Genomic DNA, 22,705 nt, shown 5'->3' with positions numbered 1-22,705 from the left:
TGTACCATGTTACATTGTGATGAACGTGCGTGCTGACCCTGTGGGCGTGCAGCTTGGGATCCAATGCGATCTGGGAGTTATTGTGTAATTTTTTGCACTCTTATTTATACTGTTAGGTTTAGTTTGTTTTTCTATACAGTTGTGTTTATATGTTTTTCCTTATACCCTCCCTGTATATCCCTATGTGCTGTCTTTATTTATTGTGAATGCGGTGTTGTCTATCTCTTATAACTATAGTCTTGTGTAATGTACTGTATGTTGTATGTGGCATTTATATTTAGTAGAGATAAATATTTTTCCCTTGGGATTATTTAAGTGTTTCTTTATCTTCATTTTGTCCATCCATCCATCCATCCATCCATCCATCCATCCATCCATGGATGGGGGTAGCAGCTTCAACAGGGAGCTCCAAACTTGCCTTTCCCCGGCCACATCCACCAGCTCTGACTGGGGAATCCCAAGGCGTTCCCAGGCCAGTGTTGAGGTATAATCCCTCCACCTGGTCCTGGGTCTGCCCCAAGGTCTCCTCCCAGCTGGACGTGCCAGAAACACCTCCCTAGGGAGGCGTCCCGGAGGCATCCGCACCATATGCCCAAACCACCTCAACTGACTCCTTTCCACGCAAAGGAGCAGCGACTCTACTCTGAACCCCCCGCGAACAGCAGTGTTTCTCACCTTATCTCTAAGGGAGACACCAGCTATCCGTCTAAGAAAGCCCATTTCAGCCGCTTGTATCCGCGATCTCGTTCTTTCGGTCATAACCCATCGCTCATGACCATAGGTGAGGGTAGGAACGAAGATTGAACGGTAGATGGAGAGCTTTGCCTCTTGGCTTAGCTCCCTCTTTGTGACAACGGTGCGGTAAGGCAACTGCAATACCGCTCCTGCTGCCCCAATTCTCCGTCCAATCTCACGTTCCATTGTTCCCTCACTCGTGAACAGGACCCCAAGATACTTAAACTCCTTTACTTGTGGAAGGACCTCATTCCCCACTTGGAGAAGGCAGTCCACCGGTTTCCTGCTGAGGACCATGGCCTCAGATTTGGAGGTGCTAATCCTCATCCCCGCTGCTTCACACTCGGCTTAAGCAGCGATGCAATCCTCGGGACACCAAACCGTAAAGCCTCTTCACCACGACTATGCCTCGATATCCTGTCCATAAAAATCACATACAGAATTGGTGATAAAGCGCAGCCCTGGCGAAGCCCAACAGCTACTCGGAACAAGTTCGACTTACTGCCGAGAACCCGAACGCAGCTGTCACTTTGGGCATACAGGGATTGGATGGCCCTGAGGAGAGGCCCCCTCACCCCATACTCCCGCAGTACTTCCCACAGTATATCCCTGGGGACTCGATCATACGCCTTCTCCAAGTCCACAAAACACATGTAGACTGGATGGGCATACTCCCAAGCCCCCTCTAGGATCCCTGTGAGAGTAAAAAGCTGGTCAGTTGTTCCACGACCAGGACGGAACCCACATTGTTCCTCCTCAATCTGAGGCTCGACAATCGGCCGGACCCTCCTTTCCAGCACCTTGGAGTAAACTTTCCCAGGGAGGCTGAGGAGTGTGATGCCCCTGTAGTTGGCACACACCCTCTGGTCCCCCTTTTTAAAAAGAGGAACCACCACACCAGTCTGCCACTCTTTTGGCACTGTCCCAGACTTCCATGCAATGTTAAAGAGGCGTGTCATCCACAACAGCCCCTGAACAACCAGAGCCTTCAGCATTTCTGGGCGAATCTCATCAACTCCCGGGGCTTTGCCATCTTGAAGTTGTTTAACTACCTCGGTGACTTCACCCCGAGAGATTGACTCTGATCCCCCATCATCCTCCAGCTCTGCCTCTGCAACAGAGGACTGGTCAGTTGGGGTAGTTGGATTCAGGAGTTCCTCAAAGTGTTCCTTCCACCGACCGACAACCTCCTCAGTCGAAGTCAACAGTGTCCCATCTTTGCTGTATACAGCTTGGATGGTCCCTCGTTTCCCCCTCCTGAGGTGTCGGACAGTCCTCCAGAACAACTTTGGTGCTGTGCGATAGTCCTTCTCCATGGCCTCTCCGAACTCCTCCCACACCCTCTGTTTTGCCTCCATCACAGCCGAGGCTGCAGTCCTTTTGGCCTGTCGATACCCTGCAACTGCTTCAGGAGTCCCCAGGGACAACACGCCCCTGAAGGCCTCCTTCTTCAGTCGGACGGCTTCCCTGACCACTGGGGTCCACCACGGTGTTCGAGGGTTACCGCCCCTTGAGGCACCCAAGACCTTGAGACGACAGCTCTCAGCTGCAGCTTAAGCAATGGAAGCTTTGAACATCGACCATTCAGGTTCAATGCCCCCAACCTCCACAGGGATGCACGAGAAGCTCCTTCGGAAGTGTGAATTGAAGGCGTCACGGACAGAGTTCTTCTCCAGAAGTTCCCAGTTCACCTGCACTACTCGTTTGGGCTTACCAGGTCTATCCAAAGGTTTACTCTGCCAACGGACCCAACTCACCACCAGTTGGTGATCAGTTGACAGCTCTGCCCCTCTTTTCACCCGAGTGTCCAAAACACTCAAAGGTCAGATGATACGATCACAAGATCAATTATTGACCTCCGACCCAGGGTGCTCTGGTACCAGGTACACTTATGAGCATCCTTGTGTTCCAACATGGTGTTAGTTATGAACAATCCATGACTAGCACAGAAGTCCAACAACATAACACCGCTCGGGTTTAGATCAGGGAGGCCATTCCTCCCAAAAACGCCCCTCCAAGTGTCTCCATCATTGCCGATGTGTGCATTGAAGTCCCCCAGGAGAACAATGGAGTCCCCTGCAGGGATCCCTTCAAGGACCCCATTTAGGGACCCCAAGAAGGCCGAATACTCTGAACTGATATTTCGTGCATATGCACAAATAACAGTCAGAGTCCCCCCCCCCCCCCCCCACAGCCTTAAGGCGTAGGGAAGCGACCCTCTCATCCACCGAGGTAAACTCCAACATAGCGGCGCACAGCCGGGGGCTTGTGAGTATCCCCACACCCGCCCTGCTCCTCACGCCTGACGCAACTCCGGAGTAAAACAAGGTCCAACCCCTATCCAGGAGTTTGGATCCAGAACCGAGGCTACGCGTGGAGGTAAGCCCCACCAGATCCAACTGGTAACGCTCCACCTCCAACACAAGCTCCGGCTCCTTCCCCCCCAGTGAGGTGACATTCCACGTCCCCAAAGCCAACTTCTGCCGCCCGGGTCTGGTCCGTCGTGACCCCCTGTCGTCACTGCCACCCATATGGCAGCGCACCCGACCCCATCGGTCTGCCCTGTGGGTGGTGGGTCCACAGGGGTGGGAAGAATCCACTTTGCCTTTTCGGGCTGAGCCCGGCCGGGTGCTGTGTCAGACCAGGCGCTCACTGACGGGCCCTCCGTCCAGGCCTGGCTCGAGACGTGGGCCCCGGGCTTCCTCCGGGCAGGGTCACATTTTTCCCTTTCCGATTTGTCATGGGATTTATGTTTTAAGCCATTAATGTTCAAAGAGTTTCTTAGTTTTTGTCACTCCATGTAAGCTGGCTCTGGGAGATTGCATGGCTACGTACTGTTGTGACTGTACTGCTGATATAGTGTATTGAATGTGATTGTCTCAACATTAATAGATTTCATTTTAATTGTATGAAACAAAACAATTCAATACAAATGACATTTTGATCATCATTATCACCCGTATTCACTGGCACAACACTAACAGCTCATCAAGCTGGTCCATAGTCATCTTCATGTACCACAGAAAAAGGCTGGTATCCAGCCAAAGCCCATGGAATAGTTGGTGGTATACACTTAGCGACCGTTGGGAGAATGCTGTGTACCCAAACCCAACAGTGCTCTGTCTATACAGCACTTATGGGACTTCCACAACAGGTACAAACCACAAACAACAGTGAACACTTGAGACACTTGAACAGCACTGAAGAAAACAAAGAACATGATTGATTTTCTCGGTATGCGAGGAATCCTTGGCACTGATTCAATGGTTTATGTGACTCCTGCACCTGTTACTTTACTGTCTGGGTGAGGCATTCTATTCTATGATGAAAATTACTCTACCCTGCAACAATAATAAGGAAGTAACACAACAGGTTTAGTTCCTCGTCGCCACCAACCTGAAGCTGGCTTATTATTTCTGCCAGACACTTCAGAATAACAACACAGAGCAGGTGCCTTGTTGAAGTGTCCAATGTTAAGGTGAGTTTGTTATGCTATGAGAATTGCAAGTCTGTCTTAAACTTATGACCTTTTGAGACTAGGAACACAGAACCAAACCAGTAGGACACAATTGAAAAACAATTTCATTTTTGTTTGACAGTCTTGACTCTGTTAACTCACTGGCTACCACTGACGTCTATCAATGTCAAATTGATTCGAAATGTTGTTCTGCTTGACACAGCTTTTCACAAATGGTGGGTTTCCAGTTTTTAGTCAAAAAATTTAGGCTTTGTTGAAATGTTCTACTGCCAAATACTGCTTAGAAAATGACTTTTGTCCTGACGGAGGACAAAAGTCTAGTCTTTCTTTTGGCAGTTTCAGTATTTACACACATACAGCACTGTATTCTGACAAGATATGTAGTCAGAGGAAGGCAGGGTCAATATCAAATAGGCAATCACAAAATATGGGAAACTCATAAATATGGGAAAGAGGTCTAATTAGGGATTAGAATTTATGAGTATCATAATTCACAATTGAGATTCAAGTATTCAAGTATTATAAACAGTTCCTTATTTTGATCTTGTGAAATTAACCTTTCTTGAGTGGATAATTATGGTTAAAAATGTTTGTTTTTTCTAACCATAGAAGTGAGACAGAAAAGACTGGAAATGAACTAAAAAAGAACCACAAATTAGGTGTTCCTTTTTTTGCAAGGGAGTAAAATTTAAATTATCTTTCAGTCTTCATTTGTTGTCAATATTAACTAATTAAATAGATATACTGTAGATAGATCTTCTTCGCCACAGCGACTACACCCATAAACCTCCTCTTTGTTCTTCTTCTAGGCCTCCTGCCTGGCAGTTCAAAATTCAGCAGCCTTCTATCGATATATTCTGTATCTCTCCTCTGAACATGTCCAAACCATCTCAGTCTGACTTCTCTGACTTTATCTCAAAAACCACTAACATGTGCTGTCCATCTGATGTACTCATTCCTGATCCTATCCATCCTGGTCACTCCCAAAGAGAACCTCAGCATCTTCATCTCTACTACCTCCAGCTCTGTCTCCTGTCTTTTCCTCAGTGACACTGTCTCTAGCCCAAACAACATCACTGGTCTCACCATATACAACACGGGAGGACTTCACTAACTCACCTTCCTCCGTCATTGCCAGAACGTGACTGAGCAAAGGGCACGCATCCCCGGAAGTGACGTCACGGGTTGAAGGTAACTTATAAAAGGTGAATTTCACATATTCTATTAATATAGAACAGTGACTGTAATGAAAGTGAAAAAGATTGCTCCCATGCTGAAAATATCACTTTTACTGGTTAAATGTCATCTGGAATTATCTTAAAAATATTGATGGAAAGAGTGTAGATGTACAGTAAATGAACATAAATAACCTTAATGAATAAAATGTAAGATGCTGCTGCTTTCAACCTGAGGAATGGTGAATATAAATTGATTGAAAGTTGTTTTTTTAAATGTTTATTTGAGTTGTTTTGGCTGACATCTATTGACAAAGTATCCTAATCATAACTTCTTTCTCCACTTTCAGTTGCGTCTGTTGACATTTCCATTGGACCATTATCAATTCAATTCAATTTCAATGGGTTGTAGTTTAACGCTAAACTGCCTAAAGGTCAGTACTATTGTCATCGCAGCTGTCCTCTTTGCGCTGCTCCTCTTTGCTGTCAATTCTCCACGTTTTCTCCTGAATTCCATGGCTGATAAGCAAACACCTTCACCCAGAATTTCATCACCTTATAAGAACAGGACCACCGGTTACCTAAACAGGACTCTCCAGCAACTTCCTAATGCTATAATTATTGGGGTAGCCAAGGGCGGGACGCGGGCACTGATAGATATGCTCAGCCTTCACAGTGGTGTGGAAGCAGCTCAGGGGGAGGTGCACTTTTTTGACTGGGAGGAGAACTATGTGATGGGCTTTCCTTGGTATGTCGGTAGAATGCCCTACATCTCCCCTGGCCAGTTGACAGTGGAGAGAACACCAGGCTACTTCACCTCTACCCTTGCCCCTGGACGCATTCATCAAATGAACCCTGATATCAAGCTGTTGCTCATCGTTAGAGAACCCGCAGAGCGGGTGTTGTCGGAGTACACCCATAGCTTTCACAGCAAGCTTAATGAGCACGAGGACACCAAACCCATCCTTGACTATTTGTTGAAGGACGGTGAGATCAATGTTAACTACATCGCTATCAAACGCAGCTTGTACTATCTTCACATTCAGAACTGGCTAAAGTACTTCTCACCTGATCGCATTCACATTGTGGATGGGGATGAGTTGATCAGGAACCCTTGGCAAGAGATGAAAGAGGTGGAAAGATTTTTAGCGCTGGAACCACAAATAAATGCTTCATTTTTTTATTTTAATGAAGCAAAAGGATTCTACTGTTTGAAGGACCACGGACAAGAACAATGCTTAAGGAGTAATAAAGGGAGGCCTCATCCTTATGTGCCACCTGCCATCCTTCAGAAACTCCACCGGTACTTTCATGAACCCAACAAGAGTTTTTTTCAGCTTGTGGGTCGTACATTCAACTGGACATAGATGTTTAAAAAAAATGTCAGTAATATCATGGAGAGCTGTTGGAGGATAATATTTCATATATTAATAGTGGTATGGGGATTGAGGGTGTATGACCCTGTGTCTTGAGAACTGTATCACACTACTCAGTAACCACTTAAATAAACAGGGATTAATTATTTGTGTACTGTTTGTCTGGCACACATTTCCTGTCATCTTCACCTACATTTATCTCGGTAAGTCTGTACAACAACACTTTGGAAGACTCTTATATCTGCCTGTATAATTCTCATCATATTCCAACCATTTATTCCTGCTTTAATTGTCAGTATCAATACATGATCCAAATGCAGACAAAACAGACAAACATATTTTCACGATAAAATCCCAAACCATGTTTCTATACTGTTTTCTACTTCCTCATGAGAAAGACAAAAGACCAAACAAAAGAACAGCACACTTGGAAATGTACAAAAGATTCACTGGGGCTGGACATGGACCAGGTATTTCTTCTCACATATTATATGATAATTAACCCTGTAACTAACTACTTGCGCTTGACTTCATTATATTCACTGTCTTAATTTTGAAACTCTTATTAATTACATGAAATACAGTGTGCAATGAGCACATTTCTGTCATTTATCCTGTCCCAAAAATGTCAGACTCTTTCATTTTATACTTTACTGCCCAGTTAAACATCACATTTCAGTCTTTGGAGTGGGCCCAACACATTCTTTAATAATAACCCAAACGGTTAAAATAAGTCCATAACAAGAATACACACAGTTAAGCCACAAGGCAAAATCTAACTTACACATGAGCAAAGAAACCTCAAAAAAACAAGAGTAGGTATTTGGTAAACCAGGTAGCTGATGACGAAATAGCTTCCAACAAGAGAACAAACTGTCAGTGGGTACAAAGAATAAACAGATAAACAAATGATGAGACAATAATGGACAAGTGGGGCCAGGTGGAAACAAACAGACACTCGCTATTGAAGGAAGATCAAGAAGCAAATTAGAATGACAAGATAAAAGGAGACAGAAAACACAGAAATGACAAAAGAAAACTACAACAAAATAAAGCAAGAAATATTCAAGGAATAAGATTTAAGCGCACTGAAAACTCATACAGTAGGAGATACGTAAGTTATGTATGTAACTGTGGTTCTATGAATTCTTCCTGACTGCCAGAGGCAGTGCCTTAACACTGGATAAGATACGTTGCACGCACGTGCAAGTCGAGTATTAATATCAACAAAGTCACAGGTGTGACATGGTACATGGTACGTGTACCGCAGTAGCCAGCGTACATAAGCGCCCCTTCATCATTCATTACTTCCCTGTGGAATCTTCTCACGAGATTCCGAGTGACAGGGAACTCTAGCAGTCATCCAGAATTCATAGAACCACAGTCACATACGTAACTTACGTTCTATTTCATTTTTCCTGACTGCCAGAGGCAGTGCCTTAACACTGGATGACTTAGTATCAACGTAGTCACGAGGAATCCTACCTTGCCGTGACGGCCTAGGAAACCTCCAAGAAAGCAGTTGCAACCGCATTGGCTGCGGCTACATTGACCCTGTAGAACCAGACAAAAGTAAATGGTGCAATCCACGTGGTCGCGGCACAAATTTCACTGAGAGGGACACCTCGAAGAGCTGCCCAGGAAGTTGAAACACATCTGGTGGAGTGGTATCAGATACCGTGAGGGAGTGGCAGGTCCTTCAACCTCTGTGCCTCCTCAATAGTCATGACGATCCATTTAGAGAGCCTTTCCTTGGAGAGGGCATGTCCTATGCCCACCATAGCAGAAAAACAGGCTATCACAGCAACGCAACCCAGCGGTCGCTCGTAAATAGTGCTTCAGTGCCCTTACTGGGCAGAGCAGTCCTGGAGAAGCAGCATCACCCTGAAGACATGGAGGGTCATAAACTGCCAGCTCAATAATCTGGTTCACATGAACCAAGGCCAGCCTCTTGGGCAAGAATGAAGAGTTAGTGCCATAGTGACACCCCTGTACCATCAGAGTTCCAGCACATACACATGTCACACATAGATAAGACATGAAGCTAGCTCACGCGTCTTGCTGATGCCATTGCTAGGAGAAAGACCTGTTTATCCGAAGCCCACGTCAGATCCGATTGCTCCAGAGGCTCAAAAGGGGGAGACAGAAGAGCGTCCAGGACCAGAGTCAAATCCCATGAGGGATGCCTAAAAAAGACACTTTTCGGAACCATGGCCGCCGAATCCTCATCCAGGCCCAGTGGTGCCAATGTGATGTACATTAATGGCTTGATTGAGGCCGACATGATACTAGAATCCAATCTAGAGCCACTTCCTGACCCCTGAGAGCAGGCGCATTAAGTGTGGGTAGCCGCTTTCTCATTCTGTGGCTCGCGCTCCTCCGTGAAGTCAGTGCACGAAGCCATTGTGGACGACAAATCATCCGATACTGGGGCAGAGGCAATGGTCTGAGGACCGTCAGCTACCGGAGTAGGTCCCTCTGACAGGAGATTCCGGAGCAAGTCCTTCATCTCTGTAAATTGTGCTGCCAAAGTATATACTGTACCTTAGCATGTATACCTTAACGTATTAAAAGGATTTTAATTATTTAGAAATGGGAACATTTGTGTGACTTAGCTCAGTCACATAACAAATTCAACTTGTATCTCAAGGCACTACTGTAGATCACAAGAACTGTTCATGCTCGAGGTTCCCATCATTCTACTCACTTTTATTTAAATAATTTTGCTACTTTGAAAACATCATCACCATTGAGTTAGACACAAAGTTCCTAAATGCATATAGTAGCTATTTCATATTTGAATATGGCTGGAATTTACTGTGGAAAATGGCTAATAATCTATTCTGATGCTTAGTCAGTCTGCACACAGAATGTTAGTTTTATCCATCTACTCCCTTTTGAATGTCTTCGGTCTCCAGACGGACCTGTAATTATTAGCATGTACTATCAATTTACATTCTTCTGGGGCAAGGGAACTTGAGAACTGTCACACCGAAACTACAACTGGAACCCAAAAGCACAACTCAGAAAGGAAAGTTCACAGATCAACAGTCTTTTAATGATAAAGTATCAAAAGAATATCACTCTTACAGAGGTACATATTCAATCTGCTCAAACCAAAGATTGCTCACTTGGAGGAAAAACTACAAGTAAAACAACTGACACCATTACAAAAGGCAAAGGTCTTAAAAAAACACTAGCAAAATATCAAAGAATAACAAAACAAGGTACAATAAACTTAACTTCGCAAGACATGAAACATGGACTGATGCTGTTCTCTGGTTCAACGACTCAAGACAAATTGGCACAGGTCAAAGGGAGACTGACTATTTATACATGACGTAGCAAAACATAGGTGGAACCAATCTGGGTGGGATTGACAATCATACTGGTTGGAAAATAATGCAAAGGAAGAAGATCATTGTCTGAAAGGTATAGTACCAAAATAAAACAGGAAGGGTATGACAAGACAGAAAAACAAAACAAAACTGAACATAAATTCTTGGACATGACAGGAATTAGGCTGTCACCTCACTTACGGAACAGTTGAGCATGGTTATCTAGCTCTGCATTTTGTTTTTACAGGTGAATGATGTAGAAATCTGATAAATTAAATTGAAATTATGTTAATGGCATTGTGCTGCAACCTCAGACTTGGATTAGTAACTAATTTCTTTCAGGACTTCCCAATATCATTGGCTGCATAGATAGTACCCACATTCCCATCAAGGCTCCCTCACATAATGAGACAGATGATGTGAATAGGAAGGCCGTTCACAGCATTAATGTACAGGTACATGTAGATTGACTATTATTTCAAAATGTCAGAGACTGCAACAAAGATAAACTAAACATCTGTCAATATGTAATGCTGCATACTACATTTCTGATGTGGAGGCATAGTGGTCTGGGTCAGTTCCTGACTAACGGAAGCGTGGTCTTACCTGAGCAACAGACTGTAATGTGGTCAGTAACCTAAAGATTTGAACAATAATTCACTTGTTTCCATCCTTTAATCCACTTTAATGTATCTACTATATACTACAGAGGAGTGATGCCGTTTTGCTGGTGTACAGGGGTTACCCATAACAACCGAAGCTGCTGACCCCTTACACTGATTCTGAACCAGGACACCAACAGAACTTCAACTGGGCTCACTGCAGAATGAAAGGCTGGGCAGAGGTGGTCATACGACTGCTGATAGCCCATTTCCAGTGTCCAATGTCCCTTCAGGATGATTCCTGGCAGGGCCTGTCATATAATTGTGTTGTTCTTCATACTACTGTCACAATTTCTTGTTAATTTCTTTTTCTTGTTCACCAATTACTAATGCCTGTGTGTATCATGTGACTACAACAGACAGATAATAAAACTTGGAGTGCTTAAAAGCTGTTCTAAGCAGTAAACACCACAGCTATTTATATAAGAACTAAAACTAAAAATTTGGTTATCAAGGAAACGATGCAAAATGTCTAGATGTCAGCTCTTGGTTAAAGTTCTTATATAATATAGGTATACACATAGGAATGAATATTCTTGTTGTTTTTTGTACTGTTTTTGTAATATGCATATGCCGATTTACTCTGAAATCTACTTGTAAACGTTAAGTAGATTTCATGATTTAACAGAACTTGATATAGATGAGAGCACATTTATGTGTCTGAAAAAAGCATTATGTTGGCGATAAAAGAGTTGCACTCTCCAGGGCAAAACACTGGAAAGTTTTGCCCTGGTTGATGCAAGGACACTTGGTTGAGTTTTCTCCCAAGTAAACCCAACAACCTGCCTTTTAGATCCAATTCCCCCATCACTGTTGAAGACATTTTATGGTTTTTTAAAGGAGCAGTTTTTAAACATCATAAATTGCTCTCCTCAATTCCCGCTCCAGCCAGACATCTTCGGAGTGTGAGCTGACAGTGGGAGGTGTCAGCTCACCTCCCAGCCACTGCTGAGGCGCCCCTGAGCGAGGCGCCGTCCCCTCCACAAGCTGCTCATTGGGGCGCACTCCGAAGTCGCGACCCGTCCCTCCACCTCTTGTGCTGATTGTGATTAACAGCATGCCTACAGGCCCCTAGTGTGTGTTGTGTTCAGGGGCCTGTATACGATGTTTGTGTGTGTACTCTGACTAACACATATATATACAGTATATATATGCATGTACAAAAAACTGGAATGGAAAACATAATTTCCCCATTGTGTGGACGAATAAAGTGGATTTAATCTTTTAATCTTTAATCTTCAGTCGAGTGTCTTCCCCACCGCCTTTAAACTGGAGGTAGTGAGGCCCCTTCTGAAGAAGAGATAACTTAGACCTCAGCTTTTAAAATGACTATCGACCTGTATCCAACTTGCCGTTTTTAAGTTCAATTTTTAGAAAAACTGTTTTATAACAAAGTTAAGATTCTTTTACTGATTTTTCATGTCTTAACAGCCTTGTACTACTATTTATCTGACCTGCTTTCACCATATCAACCTTCACAAAACCTGAGGTCCTCCGACACTGGCCTTTTAAGCATACGAAAAACCAAGAACAAACAAGGCAGTCATCACGTTTTTGTGCCTCTGGCTTCCTAAAAATATTGCTTTTGTTTTGTGATTATATCTCATTAGGTTTCCGAGATATGTACCTAAAAAGCTCTAAAAGCAGGAATTTTGACCTTGACCTAGTTTTTCAGGGTCAAGGTCATCATCTCATTTTCATCCCCTTTGCTGCCTGAGTAATGTGCTTTGTCTGTCATCTTTCCATCTGCAACGGTTTGGTGGACAAACTAACTGACGAACGGACAGACGAACACACAAACACTGACGATTACATCACCACTTTGAAGCGGTATGTAAATATGTTTCTCATGTTTTGTCTTTACTTGGATTGTGCATTTTCAACTTTATTTTACATTGAAAATTAAAACAATAAATAATGGTTGGAATAGCAAAGCTAACATACACACACACCTGCACAGAGGATGAACAGGAGGTTCACTTTGTCTTATAATTTTATTATTATTATTTTGACTTGCACAGTGCAATACAGTTCATCTTGAACCTACAGACACTCGTAGCCATCCTGTCTCTTCACAACTGGTTTTGGCATGACTGGGACAAAGTGACAGGAATCACTTCTTAACTAAGTGATTGTTTAGAGGAATGGTATCCCATAAGGGTGTTGGGCCCATTCCAAAGAACAAGATGTGTTTAACTGGACAAAAAGGATTAAAATGAAAGAATGAAAAAATCTGACATTTTTGGGACGTCATTTAATAAGAATTACAAACTATCAGAAAATGGAAATTATGAAGTAAAGCATAAAAAGTTAAAGTGTGAATTACCATATAGCATGTGAGAAGGTTTACCTGGTCCATGTATAGCACGAGTGTCTTCTTCTTCTTTTCCTTTCGGCCTTTCCCTTCAGGGGTCGCCACAGTGAATCAGTTGCCTCCATCTAACCCTGTGTTCTCCTCTTCTCTCACACCAACTACCTTCATGTCCTCTTTCACTACATCCATAAACCTCCTCTCTGGTCTTTCTCTGATTCCTGCCTCCTTCCTCTAGGCCTCCTGCCTGACAGTTCAAAACTCAACATCCGTCTACCAATATATTCACTTTCTCTCCTCTGGACATGTCCAAACCATCTCAGTCTGGCCTTCTGACTTTATCTCCAAAACCTCTAACATGTGCTGTCCCTCTGATGTACTCATTCCTGATCCTATCCTTCCTGGATAGGAGAGAGAGAACCTCAGCATCTTCACCTCTGCTACCTCCAGCTCTGTCTCCTGTCTTTTCCTCAGTGACACTGTCTCTAGACCAAACAACATCGCTGGTCTCACCACAGTTTTGTACACCTTTCCTATTATTTTAGCTGAAACTCTTCTATCACACATCCCACCTGACACTTTCCTCCACCCGTTCCATCCTGCCTGTACACGCTTCTTCACCACTTTTCCACACTCTATTACATGTCTAGCACGAGTGTATCATCGTAAATTTCCAAGTGTGCTGCTCTTTTATTTGTTGGTCTTTTGTCTATTTTATTATTTGTGTTGAGGAAGTAGAAAACAGATTTATAACGCATTCTATTTAAACACAAAATATTGTTTGGAATAGCATGATAATTATATATAAAGAAGGGCTATGACTTGTGGGGTGGGCGGTGGGGTGGGAGTGATCACTAATAAAAATTAAGGAAAAATGAAATGCCTCCAAATCCTAATGGCATCCATCTGCATATGCACAGAGGATGAACAGGAGGTTCACTAAGTCTTACATTTGCCAAATTATTTTGACTTTACACGGCAAATCGTAATTTATGTTTTTTGACAAATGGCACGCTGCTGATAGATATCAATCCTAACCGTAACCCTAAGTTCTGAGACATAATGGTCATTTCCAGTCGAATGTACGGCCTACAAGCTGAAAAAACCTCTTGTTGGGTTCATGATAGTACTGGTGGAGTTTCTGGAGAACGGCAGGCTCCACGAAAGGATGAGCCCTCCCTTTTTTATCGTTTAAACACACTTCTTTCCTATTTTTCTTCAAACAGTAGAATCCTTTTTGTTTATTGAAGACAAAAAATGAAGCATGTATTTGAGGTTCCAGCTCTAAAAATCTCTCCACCGCTTTCATCTGTTTCCAAGGGTTCCTGGTCAACTCATCCCCATCCACAATGTGAATGCTTTCAAGTGGGAAGAACTTCAGCCAGTTCTGAATGTGAACATAGTACAAGCTGTGATTGAGAGGGCGGTATTCTAGATTGAGCTGACCGTCAATCACCAGTAAGTCCGTGATGGGCTTGGTTGGCTTGTTATTCATGAAGTCCTTGTAAAAGAAATGGGCGTACTCCGACAACACCCGCTCTGTTGGTTCTCTGACGATAAGTAGCAGCTTGATGTCAGGATTCATCTGATGGATGCGTTCAGGGACTTGTGTACTGACAAAATATCTTGCAGTTTTCTCTACTGTCAGCTGACCAGGGAAGGTTTGGGGCATTTGCCTGACATACCAAGGGTAGCCCATCTCATAGTTCTCCTCCCAGTCAAAGAAGTGCACCTCCCTCTGAGCTGCTGCCACTCCACTGTGAAGACTGAGCATTTGTAGCAGTGCATATGTCCCTGCCTTTGCCACTCCAATAATTATAGCATCAGGTAGCTGCTGGTAACTGGTGGTCCTGTTCTCATGGGGCGATGGAGTTTGACGTGAAAATGATCTCTTATCAGCCATGGGATTGAGGAGAAGGGAAGGAGACTGGATAGTAAAAATCAGCAGACAAAAGAGAAAGGCTGCCATGAGGATGGCCATGACCGTAAAGACTTGCAGCTTTGTGACACCACCATATCTAAGGGCCATTGAAAAAGTCCCTTCTTGAGGAAAATCGTTGAAATAGAAAAATCTGCTTCTTCTCTGCCAAAAGAAGTGACTGCAAGTGGAGAGAGAGCAGTTACGATTAGGATACTTGGTCCATAAATAGAAGAAAAAAATACCTCTGGAAAAGACATTGAAATACACATCCAGCATCATTTTCTATCAAAATTATATTAACCATTCATCAGCTTAAAATCAGCAGTGTTTTACATTGTTTTCATTAATGCTATTTAAATTCATTAACTGTACACCTAAATTCTTTCCAGCAATATTTGGAATGAAACTCCAAGAGATATTTTAACCAGTATATGTCATCAACTTTATTAATCCCGAAGGAAATTTTTAGTCCCCAGTAGCACACACTGGTAGTTAGTCACATGTATCTATATGGTGGGTACAGGCAGCTCCTTCCGTGGTGCACCACAAATGAGCAGCTTATAAATGGGACAGCACATTGCTCAAGGGTGCCCAGGCAGTGCGGCCTCCCTCCCCCCTCCACAGCGGCAAAGTGACCCTCTCCACCCCCCACCCTCTGCCCCTCCTTTGCTTTGATTTACCCTGACCTATGAAAGTAGGTCAGGGTAAAATTTTGAATTCAGAGACTGCAACATCCCGCGACTTACCCTGACTTACACTGAAAGTAGGAAAAATGTTGAATTCAGAGGTGTCATGGGATGTTGCAGTTTCTGACTGCATTGGTTCTAGTTCCTTTTTTTTTGTTTTGTTTCTTTTAAGATAGAATTTAGAAAAGTAATTCACATGTCAGACACTGAAAATAAACCTCAGGCATCATTCACCTATTTACAAACTACAAAGAATGAGAAAAATTTGTGGTATTCACATTTGGTGGATATTTCAAACAAATGACAAGAAAAGTTTTAAAGCAATGTTTTTACTTTTGTATTAAAAAAAAAACAAAGCAAATTTTTTTACCATAATTATCCACTAGACAAGGGTTAGTTGTTCATTTGACTGGACTAAAAAAGGGAATTGTTATATAGTACTTCAATTTGGGAATTATACTGTTATCATATAGATACTGATTTTGACATTTTATAGCACTGTTTCTAATCTTCATGACAGTAATTGTTAATTTTGAAAAAAAAAAATTAAATCAAGACAATCTTTATGTACAAAAGCCTATATGACACAATCCCTGACTATTTTTTTTCTTTAACTTAAAATATGTATATGTTATCTGTTCACTTTAGCACTTTGCAACATTGCATTTTCCAATCATTTTATTAAGTAAAATGTGCTTTGTCTCATAAGCTCTTATTTGATGTGTCATTGGAGAGTGCATTGCATTAATAAAGGCTGTCAAATAAAGAAAAAACAAGTTTTATTTTGTGTCCAACTGGTTTGGGCTCAGAGTTCAGAGGAACTGAAACAGGTTAAGAAAGAATGTCAGAGCATGGTGAGGAAGCATGGATAATCAAAGTAATATATGCAAAAAGTTATTTTAAGGAGCCACCACTTTTCAACAATACAATTAAAAACAACCAGTCCACAGTTTCACTAAGCAGTATTAATAGACTCTTGTTAATTTCTGACTCTGAGTTTGGTTACCCTGAGCTTGGAAAGTCGGGGTTCCCAGTTTTCACAACTGTTTGTTTAATCAACTTACGTCTCTTCACTGTAGTGTTTTTTCGTAGCATTGTATCATCTGATTTGACTTTATTCTTTGTTTCATAAGTTACTGTTTGTGTTTCTGAGAAAGTGTGTTATTCCCAATTGCATTAGTAAATACTGTCAAAATAGAAACAAAACAGGTTTTATGTCTGCTGGTTTAGAGTTCCCAGCAGCAATAATTACAGCGTAAGACCCAGATCTGTTATTCTCAGAGCACAAAAAACTCACCTCTGATCAGTAGAGACTTCACTGGTGCACCTGCTCTATGTCGGGTTCTGGCTGAAATGTATATGTTTTTCCTCATGAGGAACTGAAACAGGTTAAGCAGGTATGTTGTGAAGATGTGCAGCCTTTCAGAGCTCTTTGCATGTTCGTTAATTGAAGAAGGAAACACCAGTCGAGGGAAAAACCAAGTCAAAATTAATTATGAACGCTTTCAGGCAGTTACACGGTGATCATGGCATCAAACAAGTGTATCAGTAAGTGCAAAGAATAAAAATACACTTTCCTTCTTTTATACCTCAGAAGGAGGTGTGTTTTACTACAGAAAGCACATCAGAAGGATGTGTGTTTTACCAATTCTCACACTTCTTTAATAAAGGTACAGTATTTTCCCCACTATAAGGTGCACCTAAAAGCCTATAATTTTCTCATAAACCTGTAGTGCGCCTTATGATCTGATGTGCCTTGTATGTGGATTAATATTAATATTAGCATTGGTTAAAAACAAGATCGCTGAAAAAACCTGGCAGTCTGGCCGGCAGTCATGCCACACCAGGAGGCACCCTCAGAAGGCACTACACCCCCTAACAACGGTAGTCAAGGGGCTTCGCCGAAGTGCCGCTCTCACTGACTTGCTGTCTGACGGCAGAGCAGCGGAGAGCACCGGTGACCGGCTACGATAACGTAGCAAAACAGGGAATTTTCATCAATTCTATTAATAATTTTGACTGACTGACTGATCTCATTATTTCCCAACTACTGTGGCGCCAGAAATAACCCACTTTAAACTTAATTGGTCTAAAAAAATGCCATTGTGCTGTCATCTGGTATGTAGTGACGGTCCATTTTATTAGTTTGCAGAAACACACGGAGAAACTGACATAAAGGTGAATGAAAGACCCTCAAAGCTGAACTTCCAACCTTTTCTGAGATTTCAAGAGCAGAGTCACTGCTAGACAAAGGTGTCTGGTGTGCTGCATTGATATGCAAATGTAGTTGCAAATCAAACCTTCTGGATTGATTAGATCAGCATCGGATTGCTGACGGTTTGCTTTCGAAATGCTTTAGAACTGGTGCAGCCAAACAAAGTAGACTTTAATTTCTAAGAAACATATATTCGAACTCTGTTGCTCACACAGTAGAAAAAAATATACCCCACACATGTCATTACATCCCGCTTCAAAGTGGTGATGTATTTTGATTAGAAACTTCACTGTGGCACCTGTGCCTTGTGGTGATTCTGAAGTGGGAGGAGGAACTGAAACCAGTTGAGCAGGTAAATTTACCAAGCTAAGCATTGTCTCAGGAGGATGTCATTATCTGCCTGAAAAGAATGTTCCGTGGTGCCACGTAGTAATCTGTTGTTTTAATTTTTTCAAGTCACATAGCTATGGATGCCACCTGAAGTAAAACCAAAAGCTCACACAGTTAAAATGACAGATGCAAGAAGGTGCTTTTTGTTTTTTTACATCCCGCTTCCACAATATATCTTCGCAACCGTTGCAGATAGAAAGATGAAACAAAAAGCACGTTACTCGGGCGGCAAAGGGGATGAAAATGAGATGATGACCTTGACCTTGAGAAAACTAGGTCACAGTCCAATTTTAACTTTTGTACACTCAGGAACGGGATAAGACGAGGGAATAGGCCAGTGCAAGACCGTAGATCAAAGCAGCAGCTTTGATTAAAGCAGTAGCTTTAATCTAGAAAGTAGGTCACAGCACTAGCTTTGATCTTTGACCTATGCAAGTAGGTCAGGGTAAAATTTTGAATTCAGGATGTTGCAAGCTGGGACTGGAGCGGATCTTGTTTTGTTTTGTTTTTTGGCTGTTAATCTGTAATTAGTCATTACTCTGTCTTTTACTGTGGCCCAAACCTTTTTCCTTGGATCTTTCATATCCAAAAACAAAACAATCTTGTTCTTTGTTAGCTCCGGTTTTAGCTCCAGTGTTTCAGTATGCCTGGTGTTGCCAGTGTTGTATGTGGCTTCGACCTGTTGTGGAAGTCCCGTAAGTGCTGTAAAGTCAAAACGCTGTTGGGTTTGGGTACTCAGCAGTGTCAAGTCTTAAGTGCAGAAACAGGCTTATCAGGAGAATGTTATGAGGCTTGTTTCCTGAGTTTCCTACTCGCAGAAGAATGTTTAATTAACGCCTACCTGCTGCATTCTAGATAACAAGTTATAGCCAAAGAATTCTTGTGAGTTTGTCGTGATGTGACTACAGGTCCATCTGGGGGTCTGAGACGTTCAAGGCAATGCTCATAGCAAACGACATGACACACACAGCCATCTGTCAATCCAACAGCAGAGATCAGATCTAACTCACCACAGCTTCACATATTCTCCACTACACATACCTGCCCTTCATATGTTATTATACACAGTAACTTCATTCAGGAAACACAAGAAGTTTAAGGTATAATATTCCTGTTCTGAGTGGAAAAAAGTGGTATATGGTAAAGGGAATAAATATCATTTTGCTCTGCATTTAAGGAACAATGAGGTTAACATCCTTGTCTGCAGCTTCATTAAGCAGAGTAAATCTAGGCCAAATTTAAATATGAAATGGCCATTGTAGTTTTTTGTTGTTGGGGTTTTTTTTTAGCAGTAAGACAAATGGACCTTAAGGCATAAACAAGCTCTACTGATTTCTCTTAGTTGATAGTTTGCTTAAATCTGCGGTCATAGAATTTACTCACCCACTCTGACAATTAAAGGAAGAATTAATGGTTGGAGAATGATAAGAATTACAGAAGTAGATATGAAGCAGGCACTTCTTGAGTTGAACACAATATTTTTTGTGTATCACCATGTTTTTTTTATCTTTGCTTATGCAAACAGAGAGTAAAGAAATAAAACTAGAAAAACCTGAAGGAAAACATCAGCCATGATAAAAATATAATAACTCTTTATTGTGATATTAATTCTGCAATTTAAAAAAGATATTTACAGTACGTCACAAATACATGATGTACACAAAGCATGGATAAAACTAATTGCATTTGGGTAACAAAAAGAACAAATAGTTATTCAATACAGCTCATTCCAGGAAGTGACTGAAAACAGAGCAGTAGGTAGAGATCTGTCAATCATCCTTCCATCTGTCTTCCATCCATGCAAACTGCAAATGCAGTTAGCAGTTAATGTCATATGAAGTTAAACATGAAAGAATGACAAAAGTAACATCTTTATGTAATAATTTAATCATAATGTAATGTCCAATCATCATTAGTATCACAAGAACTCCTCTGCTTTGATAAATTAAGCTGAATAGCATTGAAAGAAAATCCAGTTTGGCAAAAAATTAAAAACAAGAAATGCGCAGAGCAGAGCATGGTAAAAACTGTATAGTGGTGTGATATTTAACTTCATTTTAGTCCTGTAACAAATGCTCTTGTATAAAAATAGATTTATTTCAGACTTTTATTATACTGTACTTCCAATATTTCTTCATCTACACTGTCAGAAAAAGATCTCAGTTCAGAGATTATCCTTGAGCAACTCTACATCAAACGACTAATGCTCATATAAACGCTCATGTCCAACTAAATGTTCGACCCACAAGCGAGAAGAATTTCTTGTTGGGTTCATGAAAGTACTGGTGGAGTTTCTGGAGGATGGCAGGTGCCACATAAGGATGAGCCCTGCCTTTGGAATCACTTAAACACCGTTCTTGCCCATGGTCCTTCAAACAGTAGAATCCTTTTGTTTTGTTAAAGTAAAAATATGAAGCATTTATTTGTGGTTCCAGCTTTAAGAATCTCTCCACCTTTTTCATCTCTTGCAAGGGGTTCCTGATCAACTCATCCCCATCCACAATGTGAATGCTATTAAGTGGGAAGTACTTGAGCCAGTTCTGCATGTGAACGTAGTACAAGCTGCGATTGAGAGCTTTATATTCCAGATTGATCTCGCCGTCCTTCACAAGAACAGACTCAATGGGCTTGTAGTGCTTGCGCTTCTGGAGATGGTTGTAAAAGATCTGGGTGTAGTCCGACAACACTCGCTCTGTGGGGTCTCTGAGGATGAGCAGCAGCTTGACGTCAGGGTTCATCTGATGGACTCGTTCGGGAACATGGCTCGAGGTAAAGTAAGCGGGGGTCTTCTCTACTGTCAGCTGGTCAGGAAAGGCATAAGGCATTTGACTGACATACCAAGGAAAGCCCATCTCATAGTTATTCTCCCAGTCAAAGAAGTGCACCTCCTTCTGAGCTGCTGCCACTCCACTGTGAAGACTGAGCATTTCTATCAGCGCCCGCGTCCCCCCCTTTCTCACCCCAATAATTATAATATGAGGAAGTTGCTGGAGGGTCCCGTTTCGGTAACTGGTGGTCCCGTTCTCGCGAGGCGATGAAGTTGGGGGTGAAGGCGATCCCTTGTTAGCCATGGGGTTGAGGAGAAGGGGGGGAGACTGGATAGCAATAATCAGCAGTCCAAAGAGGAAGGCTGCCATGAGGGAGGTCCTGATCCTGGAGGATTTCAGCCTGGCGAAATCACCGAAACTACACCCCACATTGAAAGAGCAGCTTCTTGAGGACAATCGTCCAAATCGAAAAGCAAAAATCTGCTTCTTCTCTGCCAACAGAAGTGACTGCGAGGGGAGAAAGCAGATATGAGTAGTTTAACTGGTTAATACCTGGCAGACACAAAACACAGCTGGAAAAGATCTTGAAATACACATGCGGCCAATCTGTAGCATCTTCCATCAATATATTTATTCACCATTCATCAGGTTAAAAGCAGCAGCTTCTCACATTTCTTAGGGCTACTTATGTTGGTAAACTTTAAAATTATACTCTTCCCAGCAGCATTTCCAATGCAATCCCAAGAAATGTTTGCAACAGTATTTATGTATAGAAGACCAGAGTATTAGTCTCTTAAATAACAATACAATATAGGCAACGCATCTTTTGTTATAAAATCGCTTCTTATGGAAAAGTGTGTTTGCTTTTTAACACCAGCTGCAGTAGATGACTTCATGCAAATGTTTTTTTTTTAATAGGATGAATGCGTGTAAACACGCAGATCAATAGACGCACTTTAAATAAATAGCAAATGACGAGCACTGAATCTAAAACTCACGCATCCTCCATCCGTCCACAAGACGAGAAGAAACGCGCACATTTGCTGAAAAATTGCAAACAAACGACACGACGAATGGAAACTACAAATCATACTTCTAAGCAACAGAAACGCACATGTTTTGCGGTTCTTTTTGTAAAATCATCCGTCGCTACCGAACCGTCGCAGTTTAAAAATAAATAAATAAATAAATAAATAAAAAAGCCAAAACTGTCCCAAATTCCTTACCCTTCTCACAATAATGGTACGCCCGACAAAAGATTGTGTGTCGTATCCCGCAGGTCTTGGTTCACAGGATGGTTAGCTCCGGTCGACTGGATGAACGACCCAGATCCGCGACGTCTCCGAGCGCACAAAAGTCGCCTCTGATCGGGGGGGGGGGGAGAGGCTTCTCCGAGGCGGCTGCTCCGCGTTGTGTTCCGAAGAGAACGATTCCCTCGGTTTTGGACTGTCAGCTGTTGTGTGGAAGTCTACGTCTACATTACGTCTGCGGGACCACCCCTTCCCTCCCCATCCTGACTCACGCTGTTGTTGTTATATTTTGGTTTTCAACAGGAATAACGCTTCAGGTGAACGAGAGGAGGAAGTGGGGCAGGTGATGCAGGTACCACGCGTCATGGGAACGCGTGTAGGTAGCAGAGGATAAAACCAC

At 42.4% G+C, this 22,705-nt stretch overlaps 3 protein-coding genes across 4 annotated transcripts; 1 reads left to right on the top strand and 2 right to left on the bottom strand.

The window, feature by feature from the left end:
- The first annotated feature begins 4,955 nt into the window (after positions 1–4,955).
- On the top strand, positions 4,956–6,881 carry LOC137602957 (heparan sulfate glucosamine 3-O-sulfotransferase 1-like). 2 transcript variants are annotated; one of them, XM_068326096.1, is made up of 2 exons: positions 4,956–5,404; positions 5,739–6,881. In XM_068326096.1, exon 2 carries the CDS (start codon positions 5,790–5,792, stop codon positions 6,753–6,755), a length of 966 nt encoding a protein of 321 aa, XP_068182197.1. In that variant the 5' UTR covers positions 4,956–5,404; positions 5,739–5,789; the 3' UTR covers positions 6,756–6,881. The 2 variants fall into 2 exon arrangements, with proteins under 2 accessions (XP_068182197.1, XP_068182196.1); XM_068326095.1 differs by having other exon boundaries at positions 4,956–5,418.
- A 7,213-nt stretch (positions 6,882–14,094) lies between these two features.
- On the bottom strand, positions 14,095–15,153 carry LOC137603021 (heparan sulfate glucosamine 3-O-sulfotransferase 1-like). Its single transcript, XM_068326191.1, has one exon. The coding sequence runs from the start codon at positions 15,102–15,104 to the stop codon at positions 14,142–14,144; it is 963 nt and encodes a 320-aa protein (XP_068182292.1). The 5' UTR covers positions 15,105–15,153; the 3' UTR covers positions 14,095–14,141.
- Positions 15,154–19,862: 4,709 nt separating this feature from the next.
- On the bottom strand, positions 19,863–22,474 carry LOC137602627 (heparan sulfate glucosamine 3-O-sulfotransferase 1-like). Its single transcript, XM_068325514.1, has 2 exons — positions 22,282–22,474; positions 19,863–21,562 (listed from the first exon to the last, which is right to left on the bottom strand). The coding sequence occupies exon 2, from the start codon at positions 21,422–21,424 to the stop codon at positions 20,507–20,509; it is 918 nt and encodes a 305-aa protein (XP_068181615.1). The 5' UTR covers positions 21,425–21,562; positions 22,282–22,474; the 3' UTR covers positions 19,863–20,506.
- Between the last annotated feature and the right edge of the window lie 231 nt (positions 22,475–22,705).

The sequence above is a fragment of the Antennarius striatus genome, chromosome 10 (genome assembly GCF_040054535.1).
Source record: "Antennarius striatus isolate MH-2024 chromosome 10, ASM4005453v1, whole genome shotgun sequence".
Classification (NCBI taxonomy): domain Eukaryota; kingdom Metazoa; phylum Chordata; class Actinopteri; order Lophiiformes; family Antennariidae; genus Antennarius; species Antennarius striatus.
This window is presented reverse-complemented; position numbering and strand designations above follow the sequence as displayed.

Bases quoted from the DNA above. Each gene is read 5' to 3' on its own strand.
- LOC137602957 (XM_068326096.1), top strand. From the start codon at position 5,790: ATGGGTTGTAGTTTAACGCTAAACTGCCTAAAGGTCAGTACTATTGTC.
- LOC137603021 (XM_068326191.1), bottom strand. From the start codon at position 15,104: ATGGCCCTTAGATATGGTGGTGTCACAAAGCTGCAAGTCTTTACGGTC.
- LOC137602627 (XM_068325514.1), bottom strand. From the start codon at position 21,424: ATGGCAGCCTTCCTCTTTGGACTGCTGATTATTGCTATCCAGTCTCCC.